Below are 18714 nucleotides of genomic sequence, written 5' to 3' on the forward strand. Positions count from 1 at the left end.
GGAACAAAGAATATACCATAGGGGTCCCTGGAGTCAAAGCTTGAATAACTAAACATACTACAGTTTATTTTCTTTGATTGGGATCTTCAGCCTTTGACTCAATCCCACGTTTCAGGCGAGCCCATCTTAGAGGGGAAAACCTTTTTAGTGATGGACTCGAAAGACTGGAATCAACTACCCAATGCCCTGTGCACAATCACAAATTACAGGAATTTTCATAAAACTTAAAATTCACCTTTTTGTCTTATGACGCTTTCCTTTCCACTATTGTCTGGTATCAGTCTTTGCCTTTACAGTCTTGGGTGCCTTATATTACCCTTCTATCCTAATTTTAGGGCCAACATAACTATTAATGTGTACGATGCACAGATAAGTACTTATAGTCATTCATGTATTCAGTATCCTTAATGAATTCTTAAAGAATGATGTCTGAACGAAGATTGAATAGACAGGATAGGAAATGCCTATTGCATCAGCATATTCTACTTGAGTACATGTGGCATACAGTACCACGTTAATTGTTTGTGTAAGCTACAGGGAGATGCGTGAAAGATTTTTACATAATTGTCGCAAGTGTACCCCTGGAATTGTGGTCCACTTCTTGAAATTATATTGTGTAGCCACTTTTGTTGCACAGTGCATTCCATCTATTGTTTGCTGTGCTTGTGCTAGGACAATAATTTGTTGCATTGAAGGGTTTGCCAGGCTGTTACACACATTATCAGCATTTTTCCTGATCCTGCAGAAACAGTTGTATTATCATCTGGAGGTAGCTGATGATGGCATCACTGTAGTTGTGTTAACCATTAATGCCCATTGCAGGATTTTCCTGGCATTATTTTCTCAACCTATGTTTTGCCCCTCTCAGATTGCTTCTTGCTAATTATTCCTGCTTTAGCAGAAAAACAGTTGGCAGTGGCTTGAGACGGTCATCAATGATGCTTGTCTGCACATTGTCAGATTTCAGTCTCTGTTTTGCAGTTGATGATCACAAAACCGGTTGCGGCTGAGTTCAGATGCCCAGTTTCCATTCATACTGGTTCCGTCTCAAGACACGGAAATACACGATAGATCCTACATCTGAGATGTGTAACTGCTCTGGCGAGACGTTTAATAACGATGTACGGTGCTGATTTCAGACTAAATGGAGGACAACAATGAAATGGCACAGATCCAAATCTGAAACCCAAATAAATAGAGATGCATTGAGGAAAACTGGTAAAGGGATTAGATGTGTTCCAGAAAAATCCTGCAACCTGCTGGAAAGATGCTTTGAAGAAATCTCAACAAAACTCAGAGGAGGCCCTTGGGGGAGTGGAGTTGAGAACCATTCAGTCTCATAGGCTGAAGTTTGAGTGGTTTCAAATGAGAATAAAGGGCTACTACAAAACTATAAAACTCAAAGGACGGTGGTCCAGGCTTTGATAACATCCCGCCTGGACTACGGGAATGTCCTGTATTTTGGTGCAGATTTGAAAACTGTGAGAAAACTTCAGGTTGTTCAAAACGCGGCCGCTCGGTTGTTACGCAATGTTCCCCGGAATGCATCCGCATTCTCAGCCCTTCGCGACTTGCAATGGCTAGAACTTAAAAATAGAATTACATTTAAGGCTTTGTTATATCTCAAAGATAAAACAGGGCTCTGCCCCCAGGTACCTTCAAAGTCTTATTCATGCCTATACTCCTAGCCGTACCCTCAGATCCGCAGGTAAAGGAGACTTTGTCGTTCCTAGATTTAGGCTGGTGAAGATGGGCCGTTCATTCTCGCACCTGGCCACTAAAACTTGGAATGCCTTGCCTGTTAGGCTGAAGTTGGAAACTGATCTTGTCAGGTTTCGTAAGGGATTAAAAACTTGGCTTTTTCAGCAATAATTTTTCAATAATAATTATTTTTCAGAACAGTCTCTTTCTAGTCGTCCCATCCTGTAAAGCTTTGTAGTTCTTTCTTCTCCAGTCTATCCCTTGGCGCCGGGAAACCCATTGCGGGTAGCTGTGCGCCTTATAAGTTTAAATAAATACTAAATAGGCATGCTTTCATTGTTGTTTCCAATGGAAAATTGAATTCTATTGTGATGTATTCCTATAGGTCCTGAATCGATCCCCCTATTCCTGACCCTATTCTGGTTAGTAAACTAACAAGTTAACTAATAATCAGCCCATGAGGCAGAAAATCCCCATGATGCAGATACCGTTATCTGACGCAGTCCCACTACGGCACAGGAACGTGTTATCTGATTAGGTCATAACGCTTGCGATCTAATTAGACAAGCGATATTCCTCCAGCCCCTGATAAGGCATACGGAGTTCTCATAACAAATCAAACCTATGACAACCTGGGCAAAACCCTGCGGCCATTGTTTTGATTTCACCGAGAACTTCAGTAAAAGAATGTGCTAACGAGCAAGTCGTATGACATCCTTATTGACGTATCTATGTCCATCCTTACGTCAATCTCGGCACCTTAAAGGTATAAATATTACTGATATTGCCCTATGCAAACACACGCGTGGTGACAAGACGGAGCAGCCATACTTGCCGAAGCGAAGAGCAGAGCAGACCCCGCTGGCGCAGCCCCGCCTTCCTGACGCGCTGAGACGCGCTGCTTTCTCCTGCCGAAAATTCCAGCCCCGGCGTTTCTGGGCAGCCCTCGCAGGCAGCCTGGAATATCGAGACCAGAGAGAGAGATACCATCCCTCATTCATCCTAACTTCCAGGTACAGAACTGAATAACCCCTCACAGAGAATTCTTTAGTTATTCACTTGGCAAAAACAAACTTAACTTAAACTGTAACTTTCTATTCCCGCCCACGTATTAGGCTTAGGTCAGGTACACGGGGTAGGCGTATTTAGAAACACCAGTTGAGTACGTTTAGTCAAATGTATATGTGTATGTAATATATTTTATTCATTTTAAAACATCATATGGCTTAGAAACCATATCAATGTTTTTACAGTATTATTTTATACTATTGCTTTTAATGTATGCACTTTACTTAACTATAAGTATTGCAATAATATTGATCCATTTCTCTTGTATGAGAAAAGAGACTGATCAATAAATAACACCTTTTTATTGAACACGCCCGTCTCTTCCTTTTCTCTACATTCTGATGAGACTAAGAATGCACGTACTGACTGAGTAAAATAAATTGCCTTTTGTTCACACGACTCTCGAGATATACTCTTGATTAGGGGAGAGCAAAGTTGTCATGTTCTATGGTTGTCAGAAACTAAATCCCTTCTTGTCTAATCAGGGGAGTTAATTCTTTCCTGAACATTCGAGAAAGTTTCTAGTGAACTCTGAGCTAAGCTGGCAAACCCAAAACTTGAAGTCTAGTATCGACAGTAGTAGACCTAGTTAACGTCTGGTCTAGGCCTTTACTATTGTAGGTATTATTCCAATGCGCAGAGCCTATTGGGATGATAGGAACTACACTACACTATACTGTTTTAATATATCATCAGAGGCTCCCACTTCAAAGATATAATGTGTTGGTTTAGGAAAGATACCAACTCTGGAGTCCTGCAGTTAGAGGTAAGCAACTAATTTCTTCTTTTTCCTTTACCTAGTTCAAGATCTATGGGCTTCAGTACCCCAGAGATGCAACATTGCAGTGTTTCACCTTCCAGTCAGTGGGGATTTATGTTGCAAGAGTGAATGAATGAGGACAGTTCTCATGCTCCTATTTCTAATGCTTTGCAGTCTCCGACCCATGTCAGATGGTCAGTCTTATGCATTAAGGGGCTTAGGCTATGTGACAGATCCCCAGTGTGGAAAAGCGGCCTTTGGGGGTTCATGGGAGCCATGAAAGGGAGAGTTTTGTCAAGGCCTATTGCCTCAATACATTACTCCTTGGATCATGCCATGAGATGCAGTGATGATTAAAATAAAATCCTTAATGTTTGTTGGGGTTGAGAAGGATCTTATATAGCAGACATCTTACTCCAGTTCTGAGCATACCTCAGTAATAGACAGTTAATAATGCGATAAAAGGAAAAAGTAGTACCATAAAATTAACTAATACTCTTTCCAGCCACAACAAAATAGTTACCTAATAAAACTAATTTCTCATCACCATTCACTGCTTTTAGTGCTTATGGAAACCTATCTGAAATATCCCAAATCCTGGATCATCTCTTCACTTTCCCTTAGTAAATAAGGAGAATAACTTTGTCCACTGGTTAGCCAGTTCCAAGGTTTCCACTGTAAATAACTGCTCTTTTGTGACCATTAACTATGCATATATGTTAATAATTTGATTTGCATCCTTGGTTATACATGTGAGAGAAATCAGTGGTTTATGTATGTGAAAGAGTATTCTGCATTTCAGTTCCACATTCCCAAAGACCTTAATTTATTTTTCATAATCTGGAGTGGCCACTAGAGAGGAGTTAAGCCTAATAAAATAGGCTTGAGTTAAAACCAAACCACTGAAGTAACTCCTGCCTGTATCTGCCTTCCACTCAGCGTTTTATTAGTATTTTTGATTTCTCAAAGTGTTTTTTTTTTTCTCATCAGGTAACATCCAACGGAGACGAGCCACACCAGAAGAGGTCTGCTTTCCCCTTAAGCATGGGTAGGTGCAGAGATAATCTCTCTCTATTTGTTTACTATTAAATCAGCCACCATTTTATCTCTTATACTGTAGGAATCCAACAGGTTCAAGGAAGACAACACAAAGGGTAAAGAGTGGCATGTATGTGTATATATGTTATTCCAGTCATAAATACATACATCTCACTGAGTAAACCAACAGCTATTTGTGCCTTGCTGGCCTGTTGTTATCTGTCAAATAAGTTGTGTTACATTCTGCTTTTCATTTGTTGCCTCTGAGAGAGCGATGGAGCTCATGTCATTCTCTACAGAAAGAAGCATACATATTTAAGAGCCCTATTAGTTAGCATAGAAAGGCCTGAGGTTACTTGCAGGGCCCAGATTTTTTTTTTCTGATCCATACGTGTAACCTAAGGCTCGCCACCTTTTGATTTCTCATTTAGAACACTCCCAGGTACCAGACTGAATGTTCCAGCGTGCCACGGGGTGGCGCAGGGCAGCTCCACACTGAGCCCAAACCACTCTGCAAGTGACAAAATAGAGCCGCATACAGTGCCACTAATTCTAAATGATTTCACCAGTGTGCTAGGTAACGTTATCCCAACCCTAAATGATCTGTTTAAAGCCATGATGCAATTTCAGGAATTAGATTTTTGCTTTGGTGTCTGGGCTAGGGCCACGTTTCTTATGTTGTGCAATAAGTGCCCCCTCATGGACAAGATTGCAATCCAAGAAGTAAAGCTGTATGTCGCAGAACACAAGATGACTTAGTCACACACCTTCAAACTCTTCCCTGGTCCCAACGCACCCTGAAATTCCCAGGCCATTATCAACCGACAGCAGACCGATTTCTGAATTGGGCCATTCCGCAAATTCTCGGTGCACTTCCAGTTTTCTGTCATGCCTTTGGACCCAAGGAACTGGGGAGACCCACAGTCAGGTTTGTCCTCTGTGTCAGTCCCCAACATTGCCTGTCCTCCCAACCTATTACTCGGCCTGTATCAATTCCAATACAGACTTCTTCTCTGGCCTTGAGATCATGCCCGTTCTTGCTACACTGACTCTAGCATTGAAGACACTGGTGCCGAAAGAGGACCCGTTTGTGACTCCAGTGTTTACCCACAAACCCTCTTTGGCTTTTGCCTGACTGATGCCACACTATAAAATTACAAAAGCGCAACCAGTTGTTGTGTAACCTATTGGCAGAAACTCCATTATGTTTTTGATTTTGACTCTGATCCTGTGCCAGAACAGGGTGGCATCTCAAGTTGATGATGAGGATCTTACCTCATTTCCAGCCATTTTGTCAGGAAGAGATTCCAAAAGGATTGAGGCTTTTTGCAAACACATGTTTTCTTCTGCCAGTCTTGAATTACAATCTGTAAAAGCTGGATGTTTACCAGGTTGTTACACAAATGCCCTGTCTGACATGACTTAGTGGCTGTCCCAGAGAACCTTTGGGTCTCTTTAGCCCAGACGATTCATGATGGATGGGACACAGCAAAATACATTAACTGTGCAGGTAGGCAAGTAGGATCTGCTTTCATGGTCAACCCCACTTTTTGCTGGTGTCATTATATTTTACTCACTAGTCTGACTGGGATCCTACTAATCGGGACCCCAGTCTCTGTGCTTCTTTTCTAAATTGGACATGGTGAGTGTTTCGGCACCACCTCATATTGGCTACTGGTTTACCCTTGTAACTCCCTAATTTATGCTACTAAGGTACACCGGGCATAGGTATTCTTTTGGAAACAGGGGACCCCTATATACAGGGCATAGGTACACCAGGGGTCTCCCAAGGGCTGCAGCATGCATTTTGTCACCCATAGGAGACCACTTAAATTGTGACTGCAGGCCTGCCATTGAGCCTGTGTAAGTTGCCGCTAGCACCACTGACGACCGAGATAAGTTTCCTTATATCTGAGGTCCCTACACTTAAAATCTATGTCACCCCTAAGGCAGGCCTTTCAATCCTGAAGACAGCATGCTCGGTTATAAGTTTGAGGGTGCCCCTTCATGAGCAGGACACCCCTGCAACCTTCAGAGACCATTCTCCCGGGTTGCAAGTGCATCAGCCATTATGATGCATAGAGTGGCCATGCATCATTACGCGATGGCTAACTCTGAACTGGCTGTAACGAACCCTGTCGTGTTTGGTGTCAAACATGTTGGAATTATATCACAACTCCGTAAGCGGTGTTGAATGTATGATTTCATGCATTGTAAAGCTCCTCTGTGAGGCCCTCAGTGATCCCGGTACCAGTTCTCTAGACCCAGACAGCAAACTATGGCTGCTGCCGACCAGAGACATGAGTCTGCCCTCCTGCTGCTGAACCAGGCTCGAGTAGGGGAATGCAAGACAATAGGTTTCCTGTCACAAAGAGTTGTGACCACCTCCTAGACAGGACTTAAGGTATTGGGACAGGGTGGGGGCGCTTGCCAGCGCCACTAGACTGCTTTGAAGGGCACATTTGGTGCCCTCCTTGCACACTCCAGTTGAAACCAGTACATGGAGCCGTTGGCTCCTGTTCTGTTGCGAAACTGGACAAAGGACATGGGAGTATCCTCCCCACTGTCCAGCTCCTCCTCTGGAAGGGACCCCTGAATTGTCCCAACCTTTTCTTTGGGTTACTTAAGGGCTTACCTGTGGGTGGGGTCCCTAGATTCATCGTGGGACAAGATTCAGATCTGAGGCTACTTCATCTTTAACCGTCTGGGCACTTTGAACTTCACTGGATTTTGCTTTGGGAACCGAGTCTGCAACTGGGAAGACTCCTGCTGCTCCTAATCTCATCCTCCTGCCAGTATTCTGCTACGTTATGCCTGTGCTCCATACAGGTTCTTCCCACAGCCTGTGGACATCCAAGACACCTGAAGGAATTTCCCTTGGAGCGAAGGAGTCACTCTCCTGCATCTGCAGGCAACGCAACAAAGCCGAACGGTTTGCTGTTCCTGAGCTCCTACAGACTCCGAAAGGTTCAGCAACACAGGTGGTGGTTCTGCCACTCCCTCGTGGCCTGCACTGTCTTCACAGCAAGTTTGAAGCCAGTATCCCTTATCGGAACTGCTGGAGAAGTACTGTGCACCGCATCGACTTGCTGTTGCCAAGGCTCCAAGAAGCTCCAGCCTCAAGCATCTCCTGCAGCCAAGATCCTCTCCTGCACAGCATCCCTTGCACCGTGGGCCTTCATCTTTTGGTGAGATGTCGAGGTCCTCGTGCGACTCCTGTGCCTCCAGCCTGTGTGTCCTCTTGAGGGTCTTCCTGGGCTCCATTGCTTGCTCGGGACCTGCTCGGACTTGCCTCACTTGGACCTTGCTGGTCCTGACAGTGCACCTTTTTCGATGACTGTTCGTTGCGGTTGCCAAGACTTGTTAGTGCCTTTACCAGACACTGACCCCCTGGCTCTTAACATCTGATGTGGGACAGCTCGTGAACAGCTCCTAGTCTTCTACAGCGTGGCCTGGTCTGCACAGCTGTGACTTCAAGGGCACGTCAACTCTCCTGCATCCCCAACATCGGTGGGCATTCGTCTTCCATGCCTCCTGTTCGCTTCTGAGTGGCGTAGACTCTGTTCCCTCTGTTTGTAGGTACCTCTGAACTTGAATCTACCTTTGGGTTCCACTGGAATCTTCCATCTTCTTTGCCAGCGGCATCTTTTCTGAAGTCCTGCATTGTGGTCTACTGCGGTGTCCGACGTCACTTCTTACCTATGCACCCGGCTTCCCTAGTGTAGGCATCCTGGTTCCTTGGTTATCCACGGGTGGGGTGACTCTACAACCTTCCATCTTCAATGGGTTCCCTTCAGGGCCTGCTGGGAAGGGTCGTTTTTCTTTAAAACTGCAACCGCGGCTTACCCTTTGACTTGCGTTTAGCATGCATTTGTGTTCCCACTCTGCACATGACCTCCGTTGGGTTCCTAGATACTCACCTTGGGTGGTTCCATTGGTCCCCAACTCTTCTACGTCTTCTGGGTCGATTCTCGATTTAGGTTGTGGTTCGCATTCCACTATTTTAGTATTAGTATATGGTTAGGTCTCCCCCTGGAGACCACTGTGTATTTGTGCTACTTACGTGTTCTATTATCAAAGTATTGTGTGTATTTTGGTTATATCTCCAGATAGGAGATACTGGAATCTGTTAGTGAGTGCTTAATATGTTTGAGGCATGTGAGCCGTGGATCACATGCTTTGCATACTCCTGCCATCTAATGTTGGGTTTTTCTTCGAAGAAGTCTTTCCAGTCATGAGGTAAGGTGACTCCTCCTTTCGGTGATAGTGCGCATGGACATCGACTCCATAGTTAGATTTTTTTCCGCCATCGGGTTCGCAAGTGTTTTGCTGCGCTCCGCTTCAAAACCGTTTCTTCGGGTTCCTCTCGGTGCGCAAGTCAAGTCGCTCTACCCTCGTCGGTATTGTTTTGAACACATATCCCACTTCTCTGCATATCCTATCCATCGAGGAAAACCTCTATTTCAATCGAATATCTTCGGGAAGGCCGTCCGGCCTATACGCGTCCGTCCACTTTGCAGTCGATGGAACGGACTCCATTCAAATTCTGCCCTGGGTGCCACACCAAGTATCCGCGCACCAACTCGCACGAAGTGTGTAACTTGTGCTTGTCCCTGGAGCACAACGAACAGGGTTGCAACGCATGCAGATCATTCTGATCGAAGAAAACGCTCAGTGATCGTCGGGCTCACCGTAGCGAAATGCAGAGTCAAAATGACAAATACACGCCGGACTTCTTCGGCGAAGGATCCGAGCAAGAATTCGACACACAGGGGACCGAGGAAGAACAAGAAGAACTTGCCTCCATTCCAGAATCTGATTTGGAGATGGAAGAAGGCCTGCCACAAGGCAACGTCCCATGAGTACTGAATGCCCCTTTACCCAAACTCCAACTCAGCCGAAACAAAAGGCTCCAGTCCCCCCCCCTCCCCCCCCACCCCCCCAACCCCCTTCGGGCTGCAGTCGGCACTGAGCTGATGTTTCTGACTCCCAGCCCTCGCGCTCTGCACCGAAACATGTCACTAAGCCTTCCGGCTCACGATCGAGTCGGCCAAATCTGGCACCGAGTCGAAACCTTCAGGCTTGAATCCGTAAACTGCTTCTGAGCCGAAATGATTGAGACCAAAAACAAAGCCTCCTTTGGCACCGAAACCTTCCGCACCGAAAAGTCATTCTACCCCGGCACCGAAATCCTTGGTGCCGAAACCTAAAACTGTTCACCCAAAGCTGCAGGATCCTATTTTCGACACCCCAACACCCAAATCTGACGCAAAACAAAAGGGAACTTTATATAAATCCAGATACAGGACATCTAGAGATAGATTTCCTATTTGAAACGCTCAGTAGCACACAAAGGGCTAGCGAAACTCTACCTATGCTTAAAGGTATGAGACATGCCGATGATATCTATAAAGATCCTGTGCGTGATTGCCTTCTCACCCCCAGAATTGATTAAAAAATATAAGCCTGCTCACTCAGATCCAGTCACCACTAAACTCCTTTGATCTCTAATGCCCGTAAACGGGCAAATTCACAGACTACAGGGGATGCTCCCCCGCCAGACAAAGAAACAAAACTATTGACGCTTTCGGTAAACGAGTAGCCGCCCAAGCAGCAAATTATTGGTGCATTGTCACCACCGAGGCCCTGCTAACCAGATGTGATGGGGCACACTGGGACGAAATGAAGCAATTGCTACAACACCTCCCAGATGACCACGAAGCAAAAGCCCAGGATTTAGTCCAGGAAGGGAAGCTCATATCCAATTCATCAATTAGATGCGCTTTAGTAGCTGGAGACACCGCAGCTAGAGAAATCAATGCTAGTGTGTTATTAAGGAGACTTACATTGTTGAGGATTACTGATGTCAAACCTGAAGAATAACAGTCTATTTTAAATGCTCCTTTTGACAAGGAACATCTCTTCAGAGAAAAAAAGAAAAAAGACACAGAAGGAGCCAAGTCTATGGGAGCTCTGCAGTCTCCCTCTAATCGAGGCTCCTTTTGTTGCTCCTTCTACAGTGGGCGTTCGAAAACCATGTCCTCAGACAATACTTCCGTCTCCTACAAAGGCAACAGTCAATCTTCCTCTACAAGGGGCTTCTTTAGAGGAGGATACAGAGGCAACATCAACAAAGGTCGAAGCCAGGGGTGCCACACCACATAATTCCCCCTCCCCAACAAGCTGTGGCATGTCTACACTTCCCCCGATCATTTAACACCTGTCAGGGAACGTCTTCTGCAATTCCTCCCCATTTGGCAATCTATCACCACAGACAAATGGGTGTTCGGAATTATCCAGCATAGTTATTGCCTGGAGCTTACCAGCAATCCTCCAAACATTCCACCACATTTTCACAAAATGTCACCAGAAACTTTACATCTACTTCAGCAAGAGGTCCAGTCTCTCCTATCCAAAGGAGCCATTGAACCTGTGCCTTTACAACATCAAGGGACAGGCGTGTACTCCCTGTACTTTCTCATCCCCAAAAAGGACGGCTCATTGAGACCTATTCCAGATGTCAGAGAACTAAACCTCTACATACTTTCACAGCATTTCCACATGGTGACACTTCAACAAGTGCTTCCCACTTCTACAGCAGAGCGATTTTGTGTACTCTAGACTTAAAAGACACATATTTTCACATTCCAATTCATCCCTCTCATCGCAAATACCTCAGATTCATGATAGTGGGTCATCATTACCGTTTCAAAGTACTACCATTTGGAGTCATCACTGTTCCCAGGGTATTTACCAAATGTCTGGCAGAAGTCTCAGCACATCTGAGAAGACTACACATCCATGTCTTCCCATACCTGGACGACTGGCTCACCAAAGCCAGCACTTACCAAATGTGTCTCCAACACACTCAAACCCCACTATTCACCACTAGGGTTTACAGTGAATGCGTTGAAGTCTCATCTACAGCCTTCCAACACACAAACTTATCTCAGACACACGATAGACGGTCAGGAAGCTCTAGCCTCTCCCAATACAGCCAGGATTCACAGTATTCAGTCCCTTCTCACTCAATTTCAGCCGAACCAATCATTACCAGTGAAAGTATTCATGCAACTGCTAGCGATGATGGCGTCTTGCATTGTAATTGTTCCCCACGCAAGACTTCACATGCGTCCCCTTCAAGAATGCTTAGCAAGTCATTGAACCAGTCGCAGAGTCAGTTGACCGATCTAGTGTTGGTAGATGGTCGCACCCATCGCTCTCTGCAGTGGTGGAACCCACAAAATCTATCCAAAGGGTGGCCCTTTCTCAACTCTGCTCCGAAGACAGTGCTAACAGCAGATGCACTGCTCACTGGTTGGAGCGCTCACCTACAAAGTCACACAATCCAAAGATTATAAAGTCTAAAGTACAAGAGCCTCTATATAAATCATCTAGAGCTACTAGCAGTGTTTCTAGCGTTCAAAGCCTTTAGGTTTAGGGATTTATAAAGCTCATGTCTACCCGGAGGCATCCAAGCGCTGAACAGGGAGGAAAGATTTCAAGCACGAAGCCTAAGGGAACAACCATGTTTTGAGTTTCTTTTTGAAAGCCTGCTCATTTTTTATTAGTCTGAGTTCTGGATCCATTCTGTTCCATATTTTGGAGACCAGGTGTGCAAAGGATCTTCCACCCCATCTTGATCTCTTGACTTTTGTTGTTGTCATCTGAAAGTTTGCTCCTGACCTAAGGCATCTACAAGGGGAATTGTGGGAGGTCAAAGTTTGCAGCATAGTGGGGCCTCTTCCGTGCATGGCTCTATGGGCCCGACAGAGGGCCTTGAATTTAATCCTAGCCTGAAATGGCAGCCAGTGTAGCTCCCTCAGGTAAGCCCTTACTGCATGGTGCCTGGGAATCTTGAGAAGCAGTCTAGCCCCCGCGTTCTGCAACACCTGCAATCTATCTGTGACATATTTGGGGAAGCCAAGATATAGTGAGTTGCCATAGTCTAGTCTCGACAGTACCAGGGCTTGTACCACTGTCCTTCTTGTTTTATCGGGGAGAAGACTCAACATTTTCCAGATCATCCGAAGGATGCCAAAACATACTCCCGCCAATTTCTTTGCTTGCGTCTCCATGGTTAGGTTCTGGTCCAGCCACATCCCCAGATTTTCTATGGAGGTTTTCGGGGTAGGTGGGGGTCCCCAGTTTACTGGCCAATTGATAGTGCGTGGGCTTAGGTTGTGACCCAAGATCATCAGCTCAGTTTTGTCCCCATTGAGCTTGAGGCTGCAATTGACCATCCACGTTTCTATTTTCTCCAAGCAGGGGCCTAGTTGCCGATGGTTGGAATCAAGGGAATCTGCCACTGAGACCACTAGTTGAGTATCATTCGCGTATGATACGATGGATAGTCCAAACTCATGCACTATATGAGCTAATGGGCTCAGATAAATCACAAAAAGGGTCAGACTCAGGGACGATCCCTGAGGTACTCCACACGGGGCCGCGAAAGTATCTGACAAGATACTTGCTTCCAAGCATTGGAAAGATCGATCACTTAGGTTGGCTGTGCCTCCAAACCCGAAGCCTTTAAGCCTGTGAATGAGAATCTCATGGTCTACCATGTTGAACGCCACACTTGGGTCTAGTAGCAAAATAGCTGCTGCTCTTCCCTGGTCAAGTATAGACTTTAATTTTTCGGTGACTACGAGTAAGGCTGACTCAGTGCTGTGTACCAGGCAAAACCCCATTTGGGTCTGGTGCAGAATACCATTATCTCCCAGAAATTGCGAGATTGTGCTGTTCTTGTGTTTCTCTGCATTCTCACCTAATAGACAAACCTGGCTTAGTCCGCACAGACATGACCGCTATGTACTATATACAAAAACGGGGCGAGGGGGACACTCTCCAGCTGTCACACCTACCAAAAGCCATTTGGAAATGGGTCATACATCACAAAATGTAAATCCTAGCAGAACATCTTCCAGGAGTAAACAATGAAATTGCAGACCTCAGCAGACAGAGACAGAAAATCCACGAGTGGGACATTCACCCCCAGATTCTTCTTCCCTACTTTCAGGAATGAGGATTTCCTCACATAGACCTGTTCACCACAGCTCAAAACGCAAAATGCTCAAGCTTCGCCTCCAGGTTCCCACACCCGCTCTCCAAAGGCAATGCCCTATGGATGAACTGGTTAGGGATATTTGCCTACGCTTTGCCACCTCTCCCACCCATTCCGCTGGTAGTTCAGAAGCTCTGACAGATATCCCTCAAACTCATTCTCAGAGCTCCCACATGGGCATGTCAACCTTGGTTCACCACCCTGCTAGAGCTCTCAGTAGTTCCACACCAAAATCTGCATCTCAATTCCAATCTCCTCACTCAGAGCCAAGGAGAAATCAGGCATCCAAATCCCAAGGAACTCAACCAAGCGATTTGGCTACTGAAGTCCTAGAGTTTGGTTATTTACAATTACCACCAGACTGTTTGAATATCCTAAAGGAGGCTAGGAAACCTACTACTAGGGCTTGTTATGCAGCAAAGTGGAAGCGATTTGTTATATACTGTAACAATAACAATATAAATCCCGTTGATGCTTCAGTGCAAAATATCATCTGCTATCTCTTACACTTGCAGCAATCTGGATTAGCCTACACATCCATTTGATTGCATTTAGCAGAAGTAGCTTATCTCTATTCAGAGTACCAGAGAATAAAGCCAATATGGTAGGACTAAAAAGAGTAGTTACCACCAAGAGCTCCACCTGCACCAGGATGAAACTTGAACATAGTCCTAATGAGGCTAGTGGGTCCACCTTTTGAACCAATGCACAAGTGTCGACTACAAGTTCTCTCATGGTAGGTTGCTTTTCTTATTGCAATCACTTCCTTAAGAAGAGTTGGTGAACTCCAGACACTAACCATACAAGGCCTTTCTTTCAACTTCACAAAGACAAAGTGGTTCTCCGAACCAATCCCAAATTTCTTCCTAAAGTGTTTTTTTTTCACAATCAGTTGAGTTACCAGTGTTCTTTCCTCAACCTGTTCTGTAGCAGAACGAGCTCTACGCACACTAGATGTTAGAAGAGCTCCACGATATTATGTAGAAAGAACAAAAGATTTTGTTAGACAAAACAGCATTTTGTTGCTTTTTCAACCACCACACAAAGGCAATCCCATTTCTAAATCGGGCATTGCAAGATGGATCGTGAAATGTATCCAAACATGTTATGTGAAAGCGATGAGAACCTTGGCAATACACCCTAGAGCACAGTCCACCCGTAGAATAGGGGCTACTATAGCTTTCTTAGGGGATATTCCCCTAGCTGACATCTGTGAGGCAGCAACATGGTCTACACTGCACACATTCACCAAACACAATTGTATAGAAATGTGTTGGCGAGACAACAAGCTAATGTAGACCAGGCAGTACTTAAAACACTTTTTCAAACAACTGCAACAGCTACAGGTTAGCCACCGCTTTGATAGTTTATTGCTGTATAGTCTAAACAAAGCATGTGATCTACAGCTCACATCAATCGAACGGATAATGTTACTTACCCAGTAAGCATCTGTTCTTGGCATGTAGAGCTGTAGATTCACATGCGCCCACCCACCTCCCAGAGTACCTATAACTGTTGCAGTTTCCTTACTTTACATACATACGCATGGACATCACTCTTCTACCTTTACTAACTCCATTCTCACCCTCTGCGGGAAAACAATCTAACAATTGAGTGGATACCCGTGCGCACTATCACAGAAAGGAGGAGTCACCTTACCTCGTGACTGGAAAGACTTCTTAAAAGAAAAACAACTTGCAAACATCTGGCCCCAACACTAGATGGCAGTAGTATGCAAAGCATGTGAATGTACAGCTCTACATGCCAAGAACAGATGCTTACTGGGTAAATAACATTATCCTTTTTATAACTACACTGTGTGGTTCTTATTCAGTTAACCTAAACCATAAGATTAAGTACTGGTAAAACAAGCTGATGTACACTCCTTCTGGACCAAACCTGAAGGCTGCTCTCCACAGCTTCCCCTTAGAGAGCTTTCTATTGTCTAAGACCACTAAAATCACCATAAGAGTTGTCTGGATTAGTGCAGGGTGCTACACTTACATAAGTGAGCACCATATACTAAGCCAGCATTCTACAGTTCTGGTCTGGAAAATATGGACCTCCTGGGAAAGCCAGTAGGTACTAGTGTTCTACTTTGTCGACAAACGTGGATGCGTTCCACAGGATTCTCCGATTGTGTACAGGCCCCCTTCATAGATATGCCCTTTGAGTCCTTCCTTTTTGGTCGGAAAGCAGACTCTGCAACTTAAAGAGCAGTACTAAACAGTTCCTGCATCAATTAAAAAAATGTAAATGCTATATCAGAGGACTGGCGTACCGCCTTCCCAACGGATGCAGTAGGTATCCCAGTCCCTTCGCAGCTATGGATGTGGGTCTGGCAGGCACCGTGTAGACCAGCAGGGGCATCAGCCCTCCAATTACTCTTCCCATTCTATAACTGCTGAAGGTCTGTGAACCCATTCCAGAAGGGCTAAGGCGTTTACCACTGCGTTGACATACTGAGTGCCTGGTCTGGACACATCCGTGCACATGTTCACGAAGCACTGCTGCCTTGATAACCAGGTCCAGCAAAAATGGCATTTCGCTTGCTAATTTATGACAGACTTGTATGTCTGAATTCATTCCACAGACTCTACACCTGGACAGGTACAGTTTTGGTATATTTTCTAAGGAGAGGAATCTGAGGTTATAAGTATCCATCAGAAGAACAAGTAACTTAACTTTGGCAGTGACCTTCTGGCAAATATTCTAACCACCTCTATACCACCTCCAGGTTTTGTGGAACGGCATGTTTTTATTATCTAGAAAGGACCAAAATTAGTATTCAGCCCACTGATTGCAACAATTGTTCACACTCTTCTTCTGACGGCTCTGAAAGGGAAAGACAGAAACCGACGTCCGCACCAAGGTGGTACTTAAGTGTCTCTGCTCTGTCACTTCTGGAGCAGTGTGGAGTCAGCTCAGAACGGCACAGTGCCGCCACCTAGCAGCACACTGAAGAACTACCATTTAACAAAGTTTTCCAGATCCAGTCTGGCGCTGAGGGAGTATTCTATGGTGAGGAATCTGCAGTTACATGGAGTATCTACCTGAAAGAACATTCCCAAATGTTATTAATTTGTTCACCGCAACATCTTAATACCATGGAAAAAGTGACTTTGGAGAATGAACTTTGCGTCTGAATGTTTTTGCTCATTTCAACTATTTACCTCAAAGCACATTTCAGTTGAGAAAATAACGCGTTTGTGAAAGGTTGGTATAAGATAAGATTAGAACCTTATGTTCAGTAGCTGTCCAAAAGTGTTCTGCACTTATAGGAATTTCTTAAACCTTGACCTTAGTTTTCATGTCTTCAGTCTGGAGGAGTGCAGGAACTCAGGCTTTACACTCTATTGCGTCACCCTAAACTGCTCTCTAATTCTTGACACAGAAAGTCACTGAATGTTTTATTTGCACCTACTACCTAGGTGGAGGAGAGAGGTTCGCATTAAGAAAGGCAGTCACCGTTGGCAGGGTGAAACCTGGTACTATTCCCCATGCGGGAAGCGCATGAAGCAGTTTCCAGAAGTAATCAAGGTAGGACAAGGATGACTCGTAAGCTTTCCTGCTGTGTCTGTTGGCTGCAGGGGTGGGGCAATTCTATTTGAATGAGAAGCAGTCCTTAGGCAGAATTGTTTTTGAATGATGTATAATCTAAATATCCAAAGGTGGTGGTTGCTGAGGAAGACTTGTACAGAAATGTGATGCTCACTTTTCTCTGTTCATTGGCGAATACAAGGAGCCGTTTTGTGAATCTATTGCACTAGCTGCATTGGCCATGCTCTGTTTTGGGTGTCTCATATAGGGGTGTGATACTATTTGTATTTTCTATAAAGTAATGTGACAATCGTAAGGGATACAGTTTTTGCACCATATCCTGCTCCTAGAACTATTGTTAATGTAGTACTCCCTTCTGCTGTGATTATTTCAGAGTCTGCCATACTCTGTGAAACCTGTTTGAGGCAGCACATGCAGCGCAAACATGCTCGAGATTCTGTTGGGTGGAAAGTCTTCTAAATAGTTTTAAGTATAAGCTGTAATGCTTTGCCCGTGTATGTTTCTGGACAGCCATTTGTGTGTTTAAAAGCAAGCCAACATAAGTGATTGGGCTTGTAACCTTAGCTTTTAATGTAATTTTTGAATAGGGTCGATGTCCAAGCCTATGGTAAAAAGACTCTTGACATAGAAATCAGTTGTAATAACTGAATAGCAATGTCAAACTTTGATGATCCAGTGCATGCAGTTTACTAACCAGCACAAGTGTGTCTTCCTTTGTCATGCTTGCTTATGTTATGATAAAGAACTTATAAAGCATGCCATTTATACTGTAGTCTCACGGTGAAGCAGAACAGTTAGCTAGCAAACAAAAGCCTTTTAAGATTCTTCATGAAAGCCAAGTGAGAATGTGTCTGCCTTAGCCCCAGAGGCAGCTGGTTCCAGAATGTATGGACCAGACTCAAGAAAGCCGTAGCTCCTTTAAGGATCTTCTTAAATATAGGAATTCAAAGCAGAAGGGCCTAAGACAATCCTAAAGAATCTCCTGGGAATGTAAAGGCATAAACTCAGTTTAGGAAAGCCAAGAGCTGGACTGTGTAAGTGTTTATGAACACTAGAGGCAGATTTAAAAAGCACTTGGAAGCCATTGTAGTTTAAATGAGGTGTGGCTTTCAAAAAATGGGGTACTTGTGAACTTTAATGCCCAGCTTGATTTTGAATCAGCTGTAGGCATCTGGTTTGATATTTAGGAATACCCAGATATTTATGAGTACCCTAATAAGGGGTATTTCAGTAATCAACTCTAGCACTGATGGTGGCAGAAACCAACAATGGTTTAGCGTTTTCTGGTAGTAAAATGAATTTAAGTTTCCCTAAAAAAGATACATGAGGAAACGTTTACCAAGATTTGTGAGTCCAATTTTTATTTCCAGGCTCTTGCCCTGCGCCACAAGTTCAGGCCAGCAATCCAAAATATTAGACCAGGGCAGTAGCATGCCATGGCGATAAATTATTAATCAACATGAGTGCCTCTGTTTTATCCATAGTGATCTTAAGCCCATTACGATTGATTCAACATTGT

At 44.6% G+C, this 18714-nt stretch overlaps 1 protein-coding gene across 11 annotated transcripts in view; it reads left to right on the top strand.

The window, feature by feature from the left end:
• BAZ2A (bromodomain adjacent to zinc finger domain 2A) overlaps positions 1–18714 on the top strand; it is a 1342005-nt gene that overhangs the window by 288017 nt on the left and 1035274 nt on the right. For all 11 annotated transcript variants that reach the window (XM_078689111.1, XM_078689116.1, XM_078689113.1 and 8 more), the window contains 2 exons: positions 4520–4577; positions 17066–17174. In XM_078689111.1, the coding sequence (XP_078545237.1) occupies positions 4520–4577; positions 17066–17174 (167 nt within the window). The remainder of the gene's footprint in view (positions 1–4519; positions 4578–17065; positions 17175–18714) is intronic.

The sequence above is a fragment of the Lissotriton helveticus genome, chromosome 1_1 (assembly GCF_964261635.1).
Source record: "Lissotriton helveticus chromosome 1_1, aLisHel1.1, whole genome shotgun sequence".
In the NCBI taxonomy this organism is placed as follows: domain Eukaryota; kingdom Metazoa; phylum Chordata; class Amphibia; order Caudata; family Salamandridae; genus Lissotriton; species Lissotriton helveticus.